General features: G+C 39.7%; 2 protein-coding genes across 8 annotated transcripts; one reads left to right on the top strand and one right to left on the bottom strand.

The window, feature by feature from the left end:
* Window positions 1–63: 63 nt before the first annotated feature.
* knop1 (lysine-rich nucleolar protein 1) lies at window positions 64–10,377 on the top strand. 7 transcript variants are annotated; one of them, XM_066660774.1, is made up of 8 exons: window positions 108–155; window positions 926–1,044; window positions 1,393–2,523; window positions 2,623–3,360; window positions 4,087–4,116; window positions 8,020–8,082; window positions 8,368–8,421; window positions 9,274–10,377. In XM_066660774.1, exons 3-8 carry the CDS (start codon window positions 1,393–1,395, stop codon window positions 9,577–9,579), a joined length of 2,322 nt encoding a protein of 773 aa, XP_066516871.1. In that variant the 5' UTR covers window positions 108–155; window positions 926–1,044; the 3' UTR covers window positions 9,580–10,377. The 7 variants fall into 7 exon arrangements, with proteins under 7 accessions (XP_066516868.1, XP_066516871.1, XP_066516866.1 ...); XM_066660769.1 differs by having other exon boundaries at window positions 1,393–3,360; XM_066660770.1 differs by lacking the exon at window positions 108–155 and adding an exon at window positions 574–694 and having other exon boundaries at window positions 1,393–3,360.
* On the bottom strand, window positions 10,378–17,132 carry exosc1 (exosome component 1). The gene is made up of 8 exons (XM_066660778.1): window positions 17,023–17,132; window positions 15,529–15,644; window positions 15,211–15,285; window positions 13,953–14,041; window positions 13,274–13,307; window positions 12,267–12,317; window positions 11,750–11,834; window positions 10,378–11,360 (listed from the first exon to the last, which is right to left on the bottom strand). The coding sequence occupies exons 1-8, from the start codon at window positions 17,048–17,050 to the stop codon at window positions 11,254–11,256; spliced, it is 585 nt and encodes a 194-aa protein (XP_066516875.1). The 5' UTR covers window positions 17,051–17,132; the 3' UTR covers window positions 10,378–11,253.
* Window positions 17,133–18,347: the final 1,215 nt, after the last annotated feature.

The following is an 18,347-nucleotide window of genomic DNA, read 5'->3' as shown; positions in this document are numbered from 1 at the left end:
ACTGTAGTGTTTGTAACACTATAGCAGTGTTAAGGCCTACGTAGTGCGCACTCTGTAGGGACCGAGGAGCCAAATGAGACACCGACACACAAAGAAGGTGAGCGTAAGCTTGAAGTTCCGGGTGAGCCACACACTCTTGATCCACGTGTTTTCAGGTCAGTTTATAATTTTCAGGCGTTTTTTATTAGCGGCAAAGCCTTCACTTCACATCATTCACAACTCACCGAGTCTTTAAAACGCTCACATATACAACACTAACTCCCCCTTTCTCTCTGTGCTTCTAATGAATTCTTTTTCTCGTTACTTACTTCCGTATGTCTCTGCTCTAATTCTCTTTTTAGTCTGTTTCACTCTCTTTCCTTCTTTCTTCTCTCTCTGTGAATCTCGCATACCTTCTTACGAACACGACTTAATTATGACTCTCTTAGCGCTTTACTTTCTCCCAAATATGACTTAGCATCTCCTAACTGGCTTGCTGCATTATAATTACGATTTTGCATCTACTAATTATGACTGAGCATCTTTTAATTGTGACGTACTGACTGGCAAATGACTTGGCGTCTCCTAATCACACTACTGTGTCGTAAATAGGGTTTAGCATTTTGTTATTTATGATATGCTAGTCTTTATAAATATGACTTAGCATCCTCTAATTAAGATATTCTGTCTCATAAATTATCATTTTTATGAGAAGGTAAGGCTAAAATATATTTTTGATATAAGGTTTAATTATAATGTAGTACCAGGTCGGAGTTATGAGATTTCATTCTGTGAAACATAATTGTTTGCACCAGAGGAATTCAGTTCAAATGAATTGAGGCCCAGTTCCCAAAATGCCCCCCTAAATAGTGTCTAAATAGGATTTTATCCCTTTTTCTTACATTCATCAATTAAATTCAACATTATTCTTTGTCACATTTCACAGCAGGAGACCTTAAAACTCTCAAACACGCTGAACTCATCTGGCACAGAGTAAACACAAAACTCTATTAACAGATTTAAAAACCATCCCCAGCCGGACAAACTCGAGGATGGCATTAAAAGGTAAAGAAATCTAGAGTGAATCTTCCAAATAAAAAAGTTTGAACAGAGCCTTGAACATCTTTTTCTTTTTACAAAGTTTCACCTCTGTTTTACTGCATCAACTTTCCTTATTTTGGAACATACCTCACTGTCCTCACTCTCAGGCTACGAATTGGAAACAAACAACTTCATTGGCTTAATTCAGTGAAGCGTTTACCATATTAAGTGGATTAGCTGTGCTGGTATATAGAGAAATTACAGTGATTGTCAGCTGATTACAGACTTTGAGCGGTGGTGTTTTTGAAGCCTTATGTGTTCACCTGGAGTACACTTGTATTAATATCATCTTTTTATATGTGTTCTTTTCAGATGGTGCTGAAAAAAGCCAGCACACTGAAGGACAAAGAGGAAAATAAGAACTCAAGGAAGATTAACGAGAGGCGAAAGCAGAAAACGAAAGAAGAGTCCTGGGAGAGTGTGGTGTTTATGCTGAAAAAACTCCTGAAAAAAGCAAGAGAATTATCCATGGAGAGCAGAAAAAACACAGAGGACAGTAACGGACCGAAGAGAAAAAAAGGCCAGCGGAGAGAGAGAACAGAGGGAAAACAGATGGAAAGCGGAGAGCCAGAAGAGGAAAGAGATGCAGAAGAGAACCACAAAAGAAACGAGAACAAACCAAAAAGCAAGCAAAGGTCCAAAGAGGACGGGGGTGTGGAAACGAGGGATGTGGGGGTCTCAGGAAAGAAAAAGATGACAAAGACCAAAAAAGTAATTGAGGAAGAGACAGAAACCAACATCCACGAGGGAGGTGAGGAAACGAGGGATGTGGGGGTTCCTGCAAAGCAGACGAAGAAAAAGAAGATACAGAAGGAGGTTAAAGAAGGGATGGAGGAGGCTAGTGAAGGAGGTGTGGAAACGAGGGATGTGGGGGTTCCTGCAAAGCAGACGAAGAAAAAGAAGATAAAGAAGGAGGTTAAAGAAGGGATGCAGGAGGCTAGTGAAGGAGGTGTGGAAACGAGGGATGTGGGGGTTCCTGCAAAGCAGACGAAGAGAAAGAAGATAAAGAAGGAGGTTCAAGAAGAAGGGATGGAGGGGGCTAGTGAAGGAGGTGTGGAGACGAGGGATGTGGGGGTTCCTGCAAAGCAGACGAAGAAAAAGAAGATAAAGAAGGAGGTTAAAGAAGAAGGGATGGAGGAGGCTAGTGAAGGAGGTGTGGAAACAAGGGATGTGGGGGTTCCTGCAAAGCAGAAAAAGAAAGTAAAAAAGGAACCCACAGAAGGAGTGGAGGAGATTAATAAAAGAGATGTGGCTGTCCCTAAAAAGAAAGTAAAGAAAACCCCCAAAAAAGCGATAGAAATGTCAGAGGCAAACATCAGCAAGGGGGGTGTCATAAAGAAGGAGGTTAAAGAAGGGATGGAGGAGGCTAGTAAAGGAGGTGTGGAAACGAGGGACGTAGGAGTTTCTGCAACGCAGGTTAAGAAAAAGAAGATAAAGGAGGAGGTTAAAGAAGGGATGGAGGAGGCTAGTGAAGGAGGTGTGGAGACGAGGGACGTGGGAGTTTCTGCAAAGCAGATGAAGAAAAAGAAGATAAAGAAGGAGGTTAAAGAAGAAGGGATGGAGGAGGCTAGTGAAGCTGGTGTGGAAAAGGTGATGGATGAAGTGAACAAGGGAAAAGTGATGAAGAGGAAAAAGAAAAAAGAGGTAAAGAAAGAAGCCCTTGTGGAAGATAAAAATGAAGAGAAAATTGAGAAGAAAGCGAGGAATACAGAGGGCAAACAAGGGGAGGGAGGAGTAATCATTATTGAGGAAAGAAAAGAAAGGGATGTGGCTTCTGAAAAAATCAAGATGGGAAAGAATGAGAGGAGAAAGCGTGTAGGAAATGGCACAAAAGTTGCTGCGGAGATAAAAATGGAGGAGCTGCCGGACTTGGAACTGAATGGAGATATGGAAACGAAGAAGAGGAAGATGACTGAGGAGACAGACAGAGACACACAAGGAGGAGCGATGAAAAGGAAAAAGAAGACAGAAGTGTGCACAGCTGTAAAAGAACAGATGGAGGGAAAGGAGAAGAAAAAGGCGATGAAGAAATGCAGCAGTGAGGAGAGGATGAGCATTAATAAAATCACTCCGGTTGAAGACGATTCGGTAAACGAACTGACGGAGGAGGAGGAGACAGAGAAGAAACAGAAAACGAAGAAGAAAGTAAAGACGAAAAAAGCTGAAAAGAAAGCTCAGTTGCCAAAAGAGAAAGGTGTGAACGGAAGAAAAAAGAACGAGACGGACGAGGAAAAGAGAGTGAGGAGGGTGTTCCAAGTGAAGGAGAGAGAAAAAGAGGCAGTGAGTACACAGTCAAAATCACACACGATTCAGAGATTCACATGATTCCTTAACCTGATTCCTTCTTACATATGATTCATTATGGCACTGATTCAATATTTCATTATCACGCTTACCATTGATTTATTACAATGCCATAATGTAACAATGCACTACTGAATTCCTGAATCATAGTAAAGAAACATATAGAAAATATTATATATATATATACACACACAAACTGCACAGTGTATATATAGTATACCGTACTGTGCAGAAGTCTTAGTAACCTAAGATAAGTATACACGTTTAAACTAATGTCTTCTCAGTGAGTGTGGCGCTTGTATATGAATATGAAACAAATAAGAAATAAAATATTTTTTTCTATAAAGTAGTAGGTGTGAGTGAGTTTGAAGAACAATATTTTGTTCAGATTCTCCTTGATTGCATGAATTTGTTAAATCAACATGACACAGTATTTAAAATCTTTATTTATTACCCGTTAAAACAAAGTATTGGACGATAACCTCAAATAACATTTATTTATTTTACGTTATATATTTTGTGTGTGTGTGTGTGTATAGATCACTCGATTAGGAACACTTAATTTGTTTCTATACTCTGTCCATTCTGTCAGCTCCACTGACCACACAGGGGTACTTTGTAATTCTGCAATTGCAGACTGTAGACTGTCTGTTTTTCTACATACTTTCTTATCTCCATTTTACCCTGTTCTTCAATGGTCAGGACCCCCACCCCCGGATCACCACAGAGCAGGTATGATTTGTGTTGTGGATTATTCTGTAACTGTAGTCTGTAATTGTAGAACAACAAAGTACTCCTGCATGGACTGTGGAGCTGAGAGAAAGGACAATGAGTGCAGGTACATAAAAAAAAAATATATATATATATATACACACACACACATACAGGAGGTCCTCGGGTCACATCAGTCCCGAGTTACGATGTTTCGTGGTTACGACACATCTCCCATTTACTGTATAAAGCCTTGTTTCGACTTAAGTGGTTTTGCGTCGTAAACGTCATAACGTGAACTTCGTGTTTGGTGTGCGCAGCGGAAGAATATGCGGCTCAGGACCGAGGAGGATAGGTGTTAGGATAGGATAAGTGCTTACAGTATGTTATTTACGTACAGTATGTACATATGTTATGACTTGCACCGAAAATCGGCTTATGACATGAAGTAGGAACGAATTAATGTCGTAAGTTGAGGACCTCCTGTGTGTGTGTGTGTGTGTATATATATATATATATATATATATATATGGAGCATGAAGTAGTCCATTCGGGACTACTTCCAGTGACTGGTTTGTTGGTGAAATTTCTAAAGGACAGCTGGAATTAGCCATAATTATTTCACTGAAACTTAATATAAACAACATTCAGAGGAATATTAGCTGATGGAGAGAGCAGAACAGTGCTGCTACTGAAAGTGAAACATGACTTGGGTGAAAAACAGGAGCTCTGTACATTTATAAACAGTATCCATAAGTCTGCTCATAAAGCCCAATCACTGACTGCTGGCCGAAGAGTAAAAACTACAGTAATGCTGAAAAGGGTTTGGCTGTGGACCTCAAGGGACAGACCCCTTCTCTCGCCCCCCCAATAGGACCTTGTGATGTCACGAGCTGGAAGTTACACTCGCCTTTAAAGCTTCTCTGGGCGAATCTGTTATATTATCCCTCTGTTATATTATCCCCCACATTTATGGCTAGAATAGTGGAAACGCTGATCTGTCTAAATACCTCAAAACAAGTCTGCTGCGTCTTGGAGTCTTCATGCATCAGTAAATAATGAGGTAAGTTCTAAATTGTATTATAAATTTATAAATCCTCATGAGCTGTTAGCTAGCTAGCTGACCAGACAGATGATGAGAGTGTGAGTAGAATATAATGCTGAAGATTAAATCGTTACAGGTCTGGGTTAAAATGCAGTTGCCAGTCTCCTCTAAACTTTGATGTACCTGGTAGCCTCTGTACTTTTAGGATGGAAGTGTTTCAGGGCATTAGAGAGGTCCTACAGAAATGGTTTCTGAAAAAGTTAGGCTATTTTTAATGTGCAGGAAATATAAATATCTGATGTTTTAATTCAATTAGATTTTTTTTTTACTGTAAAAAGCCCAAAGGAAAAAAAATCCAGTTTTGTTCCTGAGCAAAGTGAGTTTTTTTTTATCAATTAATTATTTACAGTGTTAGAATTTGATTCCTTAAACACAAAAATCTGTTAGATTATCCCACAAAAAGTTGGGATTGAGTCGTGTCTACCACTGTGTTACATCCATCACCTGTCCTTTTTAACGCCACTGTATAAGCACTTGGGAACTGAGGATACTGACTTTTAAAATTTTGCACATGGATCTTCTGCTGAATCTGACTTGATACAAGACTCCGACTGCTCAACTGTCTCTGACCGTTGTCTGTTATCTTATTTGCAATGCACCACAGGAGACAGATCTGGACTCCAGACTGGTCAATGAAGCCTTGTTGCTGAAGCACTTAAAGAATGAAGTTTGGCATTGTTGCTGAAATAGGTCTTTCCTGGAAAAGACATTGCTTTGATAGCAGCATGTATCTCTAAATCGATGGCTCCTCCTCAGTGTTGTCATGTCACATATGAAAGTAACTCATGCAGTGGACACAGATGCCCCGCAATCAAAGGTCAGGTTTTGGCTTTTGCGTCTTTCACTGATAAGTCTGGATGGTCTCTCTCTCGTATCTGATATTTGTTTTCCCCAAAAACATGGACCACAACACACATTTCCACAGTGTTGCAGATTGTCTGAGATGAGGTTGAGCCCCAGCATAGATTTGATGTTTGGTTGCATTTTCTGATACAGTGGGAGAATGTGCGGAGAGAAAACAACTTTCCAAAGCACTCCCGAGCCCAGGTGGCTATATTTATCGCAGTAATGGCAGTTGCATCTGAAGGTGACGCAGATCTAGCAGTGGTTTCTAACCCAGTCTTTTTTTTTGTTGCAGGTGTCAGTTCCTTAATTATTTCATATTTACAAAATATAGTAAAAGCTGTCGGTGAAAATATTGGAAATGTTTCCTTTGTGTTTTACAGTAAAATAAAACTTTAAGAGGAAAAAAAACATTTCATAGATTCTTGTTTTTCTTGATTAAAACACCCCAATGATTCTGGAAGAGCTCTAGAGCAGGGTAAGATCGGTGACTAACATTGAGCTTTATGACGACAGTGACTTCAGACGCTACACTGGCTCGTTTTACTCGACTCAGAACTAATGTGTGAAAATGTGAGAAAAAGTAGGAAATGTATGCCATGTGTAAACGCTGTATTCTTATGCCTCACCTGAATATAATCTGTATCTACCTGCATTTCTACTGATCATTAAAATGTACTCTTTGTTTATGCTCCATAGGAACCAGAATTTATGGGCCACTTGAGGATTGCCGCAAAGTGGTGCACAAGAAATTCCCAGCGGTTCTCTGCTGATGTTCAGCTGCCTCGAATTCTGCAGATGGAAGAGGAGGAGGCTGCGCAGGTTATGGAGCAGTACAACTCGTGTAAAGAGAGCTGGGATGAAAGTGAGAAGGAGGAAAGCAGAGACCCTTTCTGTTTTAAATTCAACAAAATTGAGGACATGCATCTCTTTCTGGAGACGTTTGTGGACAAGAAGCGCTTTAGACTCTTCTGTGTAACTGAGTGATTCGAAGAGTCGTTTGGCTTAAGATGCGTTTTTGTGCAACAGATGTGTAGCACCAGCATTATGCAAGTTTTTTGATTCATTTTATTACAAGTTTATTAATTTAAGTTAAAATGTTTTTTAACATTTAGGGAGTAATCCTCAGTGAGGATTAGTAAACAACTTGGTCGCTCTGTTGTTCAGTGTTGTTCACTGTGTGTTGTTCAGAGTTTAAATGTTGACTGTTCACTGTGGGCTGTGTATGAGCAATGTTTACGAAGTACTGTACTTTTTTAAAGACTAAATAACTAAATAATCAGTTGTTGTTTTTCTGAATTAATTTTGAATTTGAATATTCTATTAGTCTTTTCTTTTTCTTACAGAGAATCGTTTCACCAAAATAAAGCATGTCGTCCTGTGATACAGCGCCACACTGTAAACACAGGTCCATTCCCATTCCTTTAGAAGGAAAGTGCTGTAGACAAATGATACAGACCTTTCCCTCTGGTTAAACACTTTTGTGCATGTGGGTCAGTTCAGGAGCATCATGGGGCGTGAACAGACAAATAAAAAAATGGATTCGGTCACAACTTTGAGTGAACTTTGCCTTCCTCTGTTTGTTCATTTACAAGAGATTATTTTTGTTAATTCAGCTTGTCGCGCTGCCTATAAATAATAAGCTAACACAGGAAACAACACTCACCCTGAGGACCTTTTAAAGATGATAGTAATTTCCAGCTCTTGAGAGGTCCTTGATAACATCACAGGGTCCTTCTGTGAGGGGGCGAGAGTGGGGCCTGTCGCTGGAGGTCTGCATCTACACACTGTTCAAGAAACTTGATTCATGTGAGCTGTACTTCAGAGGGATACATAAGAATGACTCATGCCTGCCTCTGATATATAATGGATAATGTTTTCCTTCTGTTCTTCAGTAAAAGGTCCTATATCAGTGTGACCGCGTAGTGTGCAAAACTCTGATAATTAAACACTAAAGTGTGTTTGTTTGTGTGCAGCCGAGTGATGTTGTGTTTCTCTCATCTAAGAAAGGGAATCGAGATGAAATTTCCATTGACCAGGTAAATACCATGATCAACAAACACTGTACCACTTTAAAATGTCAGGACTTTCCATAGACATGAGGAGGACTGAAGTTAACTACCTCAGTAACCAGGAGGAAAATATTTGGCTCATTTTGTTTTGGGAATAAACAGAGTCAGGATATGCCTTTTTTGTTCTGAAGTGTCAACAAAAGTGAATATTGAATTGAGAAGTGTTTGTTTTTTTTTTTTTACTGGAATTTTGTCCTTTCCCATAAACACACACACACACACTGCTGTAATTTATTATTTGCTGTTTTCCAGGAGCGGAGATTAGCTTTACAAAGAGACATTGATGAGGAATCTAAACCCAAGGCGGTCAGTACTTTCACAAATATCGCTTTCACATAATATTACTGTTTATAGACTGAGTTTGTTTTATAATATTAAATACTTGGAAATAATTAGTCATTTCATAAAATTCACACATACTTTTGGATACTATGTTATTCCTATGAACAAAACAGATTTTCAAACTACTTCATGTTTGGGTTATTTTTTTAAATAAAATAGCATTTGTCATTTTTAAATAGTACACAACAGTAACCATAAAATAATAACAAAAGAGCAGAAGAATGTCTGGATTTTGAATTATGATATATTTCTTAATGTTTCTCGATGTAATTCTGATATCAGTTTATTATAAAATTCACTGAAAAACTTCCAAGAACAAACTAGAGGCATGTCATCCTCATCAAACATAACCCTATTGTCAATGTTAATATTTTTAAACTAAATTTTAAATTGTGTGCAATGACCTGATGACAGCGCCGTGTAATGACCATCAGTCAGTGACAGATGTGAATGTTTATGGACAAGTTGAAAAATATGTTTAAAAATAATATCGTTGTTATTGAAACATTTTGTTTTGTGATAAATATTGATATTGTCCAGACCTCATTACACATTACACTTACATTTGTTCACCTAATTCTTGCACTGTTAGGGGTGTAGAATTTATTGAATAACAAACACACCCTGAAGTACAGTGTCTGCCGCACATTTACACATTACAAAACACATTCAGCAAATCTTAATCTTTCAGTTGTCTTAATATATTTATTATAATCCCACAGTGTGATGATTTCATTTCTCATATTTACTAACTGCCAGTTTTCCTGTGTTTTTATTTTTGTATTAAATTAAAGGTCTCTATTTTCCCCCTTTCAGAGCTTTGGTCAGTGGGGCACTGCCCAGTTTGAGAGTTCAGAAAAACAGATGAAGTTCCTGCGGCTGATGGGAGGCTTTAAAAAGGGCAGCCCACCGGTCAAACCCAGCAGTGGTCAGTTCAACATGGCTCTGAGCGAACAGGGCCAGCGGACGTTACAGCAGGGCCTTCTGGGAGAGTTTGAGCGTGCTCAGAACCGCCGCATGGACTTTCAGAACAAAGGGGCGGGGCTTGGGTTCACAGCGCCGTCCAATAAGTTGTTTGCGATTGACGTCAATGCTCGGAACTCAGTGCGTTTTGACGACTGAGGGGTAAAGGATGCTACGTACAAACTCAGGGGAGCGACCACTCGGTCAGTGAGAACAACGAGGACAACCACAGCGGAGAATCAGTAACTCCAACCATGAACATTTATAACCTGCTGTTATTGTTTCACTTTGGAATCAACATTTCTCCACTTTTTGCAATTGTTGGATGTAAAACATCACGAGTTTTGTTAACAGGCTCTTGATCCTTTGTGTTGTCGCTAACAAACCAAAACCTTGTATCTCCAACACTGCAACAGAACAGAAAAATATTTAAAATTTAAATAAGCACTGAGTTGGTGTTTTTGCTCTTGGGCGCCCCCTACAGCTGCAGAGTGTAATTCTCTTTTATGGCACTGTCCTGAAATCAGTGGGGGAAAAGGGCACATACATAGTTACATAGTGCAGTTTATTTGTGTTAATCACCACTGTAGAGACTCTGTTCTCCCTATTACAGATCTGTGGAGTATCACATTGATTTTTTTTTTTTTTTATCCGTTTAGAAATTAATGCCATGAATTTGTCCTGTAAACAACAGGACAGAAAGTGTTGCATTTCATTTGATACTCAACTAAGTGCCTTGCATTTCTGAGTCAGATTCATCAAAGCCAAGGCCATTCACAACAGGCACTGCTGTAAAAGAACCCCTTGCCACAGGGGGCAAAAGTGACACAGGCTTGGAAAGGTTTATTTTTTAAGGAATAGGATCATTGTGTAAAATCAGGAAACAAAGCATGCACACATCTATTTAGAATAAACACTTTATTGAGTTTCTTTGTAAATTCTATGTACAGATAGGAAAGATGTGTACAAAGCAGGACAAAAGGTCAAGAAAAAGTTAAACAAAATATAAAATGTGGGAGGGGAGGGATGACGACAGAGTTTCTGAAAGTGTTGTAAGTGGTTCATGTGTTTAACAGAGGTTTGAAAACAGTGCCGCCAAACAAATTACCAATACTTCAAAATCCCGTTACAGATACATCTAGCTGAGATTGTTTTTTTTTTTTTTTAATACCAGGTGATATCATCACAAGTTCATAAAGACTGTCAATGTTGTAATAAATACAGTTACATCATAATGATGTCATAAACCATATTGCATCAATGCTGTAATAAAGCCTGTTATATCATGTTATAAAGCCCCTTACATCAATGTTGCAACAAGGCCATTACATCATGATGGAGTCAAAGCCCACTCACTCTGCAGGCTGACCCACCAGAGGGAGATGCTAGACTCCCTAGGGTTCTAGACTGCAGCCCCAAGCATCAGAACCCTAGAGGTTCTACAAACCCTTAAAGTTTCAGAACAGCTGGTTCACAATGTGTGTGATAAGTCATCACTGTCTAAAATGGTCTCTTTACATGAGCAGGGTAAGCCCAAGTTCACTCCTAATGCATGTGTGAGGAGGCTTTATCCCAAGCCTCTTTGGTGAAGAATTTATGGTAGAAATGCACCAATGTCTCACACTAATCAAAGGAAAGCTCCTGTTTTCAACTGAAGTAGGGAAATTTTAAAAATATACAGAGATCCCTTTTTGGACAGTGACAAAATATTAATCTCATAATTCTTTGGTGAGCTAGAGGCACGTCTGAGAGAATCCAGCTGAGATAACTCTAGTCACACTGTGTGTTTAAATGAAGCTGTGTGTTCCAGTGGTACAGGATGGATGTCCAGTTTCAGGCCTGCAGGTACTCCGGCTGTACCCGTGCCACCTTGCGAAACTCTTTGTTGTGAGTGCGAGGACACTGCATCTCACACCAGCTGATGGGCACCATCTGGGCTCCTGAGACACGAAGACAGAGGACAAATTTACTACACATACCAGGACAAAGAACTTGTCTCATACATATATTTTCCTAAAATTTTACCTGTTCATGTATCTCCTACATTAGTAACAGCATTTTATTTGCAAGAAGTTGCATTGGATCAGGACTAACGAACAGAAAGCCTCACCAAAATGAACACTATCTTTCACCCAAACATTTGTCGACTCCAGTTTGCTGAACTCCCACACCCCCATTACTTGGAGGCTGAGGATAAGCACTGCTGCCAATGCAAAGCCACTGGACAGTCCAACGTGCCTGAGGAGAGCGCAGACTGCCCAGGTATATCACATCAGCATGTGTTAGCTAACTCAGTGAAGTTATGGCTTATGAAGATGTGTCCACTCACCTGCTTCACTGTGAGCCACGACCACACCCAGCTCATTCTCTGCTGTGGTCAGCAGATAGCTCGACTGCACATCTCCCAACGAGATCTAGTCCCTGGGGTCAAGGGTGTAACTTGCAAAGACAGATCTATCCTCTGGATGCCACACAATGACAATACTCATTCATTCATTTTTTGTATACACTTCATCCTAATCAGGGTGGCAGTGAGTCCGGAGCCTCCCCAGTGTTTCATCAGTTAGTTTCTCCCATGCGCTAAATACCACCCCGGAGGTCACATGATGTTTCCAAGCACATGCTTCCTTCCAGACATGAAACTCCACTGCTACTGCAATGTAGTTGTACGATTCCTCTACACAGTAGGAGGAAAACAGTGCTAAATTCTAAAAAGTAACTCCCAACTGCCCAAAGATAACTTCGATCCAGAGAACCCTACCAATTGTATCCGTACATCCATCACTGATACACTTCGTACCAACAGGGCACATTTGGGATTATCTCAGAGACACATTAAAGGATACCACTTTTGCAAGCACAATGTCACCAGGCCTGAAGCTTTTATATGTTTCCACCTGAAGAGAAAAATATTAATAACCAGTTATTAACACAAAGAGTTGTTTATTAATCAGCATGTTTCCATTAACATCAAGATCTGATCATTGTTCACTGTCATGGCATTAATACTAACAACACTCCATACACACACTTCAGCTTCATACAACAGCGATTGATGGCCAAGTTTTAAAAAATAAAACATTTAGAGTATAAAGTCAATAATTCTTAAATTCACTGCATAAATGGGATTCTCTACCCTTTATAGCACATTCATTTGACTTCTCAGCTGTGCTTTAACATCCAAACCCCTGTAAATTAGGTGTAATTAAGTTTTAGAACACAGTTCTTTTGGGTGTTCAGTGTCTGATATTTATGAGAGTCAGGTTTCCCCACACATTAACACATTCTACTGTAAAACGCAATGTAACTGTAAAATGCACACAAAAAACGAGATACCGTTGTGTAATAACACCCTGTGACTTTATTCTCAATGTATTACTTCTGAATTCTTTAAATAATGGGACTATATTCTTGAAATATAAAATTATTCTTTACATATTGTGAGATTCTCCAAAAATTGTATTTATACTTTTAAAAAATTACAATTTTATGATTGAAATATTGACTTAACTGTCCAAACAGAATATTACAAATTGTGTGACTTTACTCCTGAAACATTACAACTATCTTTAAAAGATTAGTTTAAAATCTCATATTCTATTTTAAAAAGCGATCCTAAATCGCTGTTGTATCTACACAGACCTCATGGTTTGCACTACTGACAGCAGAATACAGCAGTTAGTTTTTACAGTTAGTACAGTTAGTTTTTACAATTACTAACCACTAATACTGACTATAGCGAAACAGTGCTGCACCTATAGCTACGCTGGCAAAATCATGTTTTCCACATAATCCTAGCTTTGTTAGCAATGTTAGCATCAAATTTAGCATCTGTATCCACTACTGGCCTCACCTTGTCTTTCTCTGTCGCTCTCACGTCTTCTTTCCTGCTCAAACAAACACAGGAGTGAAAGTGAAGTTTTCAGTATACATAGTTTATGAGCCCTGACTAGGCTGTGAAATATGTGTGGCCTCTGTGGAATGCTTTGGAAGGAATTTAGAGAGTAACAGGAACTAACTCATTACAGTAACTATGTACATACAAGTGCCCACAAAGCAATAACAATTCATGTGATACGGCATCAATAAAAACGTTTGTAATCTGTTAATGATAGTATATTAGGTAGGTGGTCCTAATATTTTGGTGCATGTTCTTTACAGGAGAAGAACTTTCAATGCCATTGAATGTAAAAGGTTTTAGTAATTTTATTCATTTTGGAGCATTACTATTGGATCATTCATGATATTTTCACACAGTGTGAAGGACAGCTGCTGTGGTATAATGATGTAGTAAACTATACATTTACAAAAAATGTTTTAATTGGACGGTGATGGTGTGTGTGTTTGTGTTTGCATGTGTATGGGTTGGTGATGAAATTCTCCTGGATGTCTCGCAGCACATGTTTTTTTTTGTAAAAACTTTACATAACTGTGCTGAACTTTCTCCTACTGTGCTGCATGTACTAGAGCACGTGCAGTTTGCTGTACAGATTTGAAAGCCCTGGGGGACTGTGAGTATGTGCAGGTAGTACCTGATCGTTCCTCTGAACCTGTCTTTAAGAGGCGTGGAGCCCACGTAGAGGATGTGCACTTTAGCAAAACGTGGATTAATGCTGGTCACCTGGAAACAGAAGAAATCGCTTACTGTTAAAATGACATTTACTGTATTCAGCTGATCGTCTTGTTCAGAGCCACAGTTTGTTTGGGCTTTTGGCCAAATGCATAGCAGATACCAACCATACAACGCATTGTTCCACAACTCATTGTGGGTAAAAACCCATGAGTTCCAAAATTAAGTTCCATATAAATGTGCACTGTTGTGCACTCCTCCTGTAGTTATAGTGCAGGGTCTGCAGTGATGAGTCTGAAGTAGCAATGACAGAGGCACTGTTCTCCTTATTACAGGACAGTGGAGTGCCATAATTATTTGGAAGGTGTCATTTCAATCTACAAATATTACTTAGTGCTGCTTTAAAACATTCTGGTCATCCAACATCTGGTCTTAAGCCCTATTTGTACGGGATTAGTTTTATGTGGGAAGCAGTGGTAATGTCATTTCACCACAGGACATCAGTAATGTATATGATGGATTCACATTGGATAAGAAATCCTGTTGAAAAAAACTGGATGGGAGTGGCGACTCAGTTTACACACAGTGGAACAGACACAGCAGTGCTACTGGAGTTTTAGTCTTTCACTACTGTTCTGAAAAGACAGTTCAGCCCTCCTGCCAAAAATAGCCCTCCACATTGTCTTCTAGTCCTTCTTGACAGACAATGTGGGAGATGATTGCAAAAAACCTAACTCACAGGCAATCCTTCACAAAAACAATATAACTAGTGTTTTAAACCAATTAACGGTAGTAAAGCAGTTGGACGCACATTCATAACATATCTGTAGGCTGCTATTGTGCACAATACTAGTCTTGTGAATTTGTGTGTGGTGAGTCACTCAGTGCCTGAGGTTCACGCATACTTGATAGACTCAAGCTATTTCTGCCATATATCACGACACTAACAGCCTCTCCCAGCTCCAGTATTCCTGAGAAAACCCACAAACTACTCTTTTACCATAGGATATGATGAAATATTCCACCACAGGTCAGGGACTAATATAACCTGGGGTTATTTACTGCTCATTTTACAGTAAGTAAAAGGCTCGGGCTTAAAGACTCCCAGTAGAGCAGAAGTTGTGACTCATGTGGGGTGGGGGGCAATACATTTAAAATAAAATGAAAGATGACGTGTCGACACACTTTTGTCCATGTAGATATCTCAAGCTTGTGCTCACCTTGCAGGTGACGATGGCCCCGACATCAGGCAGAAGTTGTGCTTCTGTTTCTTTTACGACCGAAATAACTGGAAGCTGAAAAGGGGTCAGACAGTGGACTCTCATTAGACTTTAATGTCGTTTCCTGCAAAAACGTGACACGTCCACCCAGCACAGGGGGCTCTTCCTCTGAAGGGTTCTACAGACAGGTAACTCAGCCTCTGGGATCAGATTTATGTAAATCTCTCCCGAGGAACGCTACTTCACACATTCCTAGATTGCGAAATATCACACTCCACACCGGAGTTGTATAACCTCAGTGTTTGTGTGTGTTCTCACCTCCTCTCCCTCGTTCCTCCGGATCACGTACCCTGCCAGCGAAGCGAAGATGAAGCCATGCCTCAGATACGTCCCTGCTCCTGGGATACAGTCCTCCGTACTACACAGCCTTTCACCTGCAGCGTTAATAACACACACCCACACAAATCACCACAATGCACAGGTCTGCACTGAAATGAATGGGTTTTAATAACAACAATGATTATAACACATATTTATTTATACAGATTTTCCTAGACATTGAATTAATTAAAAAAAAAATACATATTTAAAAATCCACACCACAGGACCTTCACAGAGCAGGTATGATTTGGGTGGTGGTTCATTCCCAGCACTGCAGTGACACTGGCGTGATGGTGGCATGTCAGTGCGTGTTGTGCTGGTACAAGTGGATCAGACACAGCAGTGCTGGAGTTTAAATACTGTGTCCACTCACTGTCCTCTCTGTTAGACACTACAGCTACAAGGGAGGAAAGTTAGAAACAGTAGCTCATCTGCTGCTGCACAGCGTGTCGTTCGTCCTCTAGTCCTTCATCAGTGGACACAGGACAAGGTTGACTGGATGTGTTTGGTTGGTGGACTATTCTCAGTACAACAGTGACACTGAGGGCTTTAAAAACTTGAGCATCATTACTGTGTCTGATCCACTATTACCCATCTCCTTCCAGAGCCTACAGTCTGTAATTGTCAACTTAAAGGTGCACTGTGTAATACTACAAAGTGTGTAAAAACAGGGGGGTCAGTTAAATGTTACAGCTGACTGCTATATTTGTATTATTATGAAGCTGAAGATAGGGAACAGGTGCTGCATGAAACTGCAGGTCATGTTAAGACACATCCAGCAGAAGTCTGAGACACGAGGGAGGACTGAGTGAAGCTGAAGAAGGTAAAAGTGGAATGCTTGGCAGCTGCTGGCCCTGAGGCTGTGGGCAGGGCTCACCAAACCAGTCAGCAAGTAACAGGTCAACAAGAGCTACTCAAAGTGACTACTATTACTGCAAATATTATTAATAATAATGATGATGATAATAATAATAATAATAATAACAATAATAATAATAGTAATAATAGTAATAATAATAACGAAGAAGAAAGATAAATAATGCTGAGGGTTGATTCCTTAAAACATGCCAACAGAAACAACAACAACATATTAACAATTTCGTTAACTTAAAATCGCCTCTGATGTGGAACTCTCTGTTCCACCTTAAATAATGCATCAGTTACATTTCAGAAGGCGTTTCAGACCCCGCAATGAAACTGCAGCAGCATTTAAGGTGGAACGGAGAGTTTCCAATTAGGAGCCAATTTCAGCCACTTGAGCACGTTTCTTTCGTTCTCGTGGTAAAAACGTTGCTCTAACACCCACGCACACTGAAGTATACAGAGAGTACATCTCATTATCCATAATCCCTTCCACGGCCTTAAAAGTGTAATTTACCGCTAAGAAAATTTAATTAAAACGTTTAAAATACATTATCCACTCTCACTCACCTGGAACACACAGCTTCATGGGCGACATGTTTTCAAGAAGAGACGAGCGAACCCTGATTGGTTGAAAGTACTAGCAAGAGGAGTCTGTGATTGGTTTACTTGGAAGGAGGCTGTTTGGAGAACCCTGGGCGCCATTTTTGTTGCGGCACTAATAAATCGACCTCATCCGCAAGCGTACTTGAATTCCTTTCCCAACTACCAGACTGGATTTGTGCCTTTTTGTGACCTCACACACACAACCTAATTGACGCATGTACTGTGCTTTTAGCTACCTATGAACGTCTGAAGTTGGGCGTCATACTATATTAGCTATGATAAATGTTATTTTTGTGAGGCTACATCAACATGCTTAACTGTGATGGTCGACTGGACTATATCTATACAATCTAGTGTAACTCAGTGGTACAAAACACTGTACAATATACTCCCCTTCGAAAGTTTAGCGTATCTACATGATAAAAAGATTAAGAAGTTCTATCAAGTTTGGGGTATGTTTCTGGATTATATCAAACCTAATGTTAAAGGCGTGCTGTGGTGCGGAAGTGTAATGGTGTGTGGGACTGATTTTTTTTAATGGAAAAAATAACCTTGCAAAACTGGGGATTATTCCACATAGAAAAATGTCAAGTTAGCCAGCTAACTTGAGCTCAAAACTTTGGATTATCCAGTACAAATCGCCCTCAACTCTATAAATGTTGGGCTTAAGTTATCTGGTTAATCTGGTTATCTGGTTAATCCTGCATTATGTAATATCCCTATGTGGGATGGTGCTATGGCCATAGGAAAAAAGCAGGAACAGTTTGTTTCTATGGAAAAAAACGTAATGTTTCAACACCAATTTCTAGAAATAAATCAGGTGATTAAAAATGAAGGAAGGCTAAAACACTACTGAAGCCCACCACAGATTGTACAAGACCATAAAAGGATAAGAGCTGAAAATTCATGTACGATCAGTGATTTATAAAATGTTAATGTGATGTAATATAATGTTGGACGACAACATGTTTTTAGTTTGATGTATACAAAGCAGCAACAATGTCTTGTGGGCATTAAATTATTCAGTTCACACCTGTGGAAAGTTTCGCACACTCACCCAGTCACTCAAACCTGTGGATATTTTCACACATTCACCCAGTCATGCACACACTCACCCAGTCATTAACACCTGTAGACCTTTTTACAGAGTCACACCCAACCAATTTCACACACAGCTATGGATAATTTCATACAATCACCCTTTTCACACATGCCTGTGGACAGTTCCACACATTCACACCCAGTCACAACTGTGCGACCCAGCATTAAATCATTCATATACCCAACTT

Source organism: Hoplias malabaricus, chromosome 2 (assembly GCF_029633855.1).
Source record: "Hoplias malabaricus isolate fHopMal1 chromosome 2, fHopMal1.hap1, whole genome shotgun sequence".
In the NCBI taxonomy this organism is placed as follows: Eukaryota; Metazoa; Chordata; class Actinopteri; order Characiformes; family Erythrinidae; genus Hoplias; species Hoplias malabaricus.
Note: the sequence above shows the minus strand (reverse complement) of the source record. Positions and strands in the feature narration are given on the sequence as shown.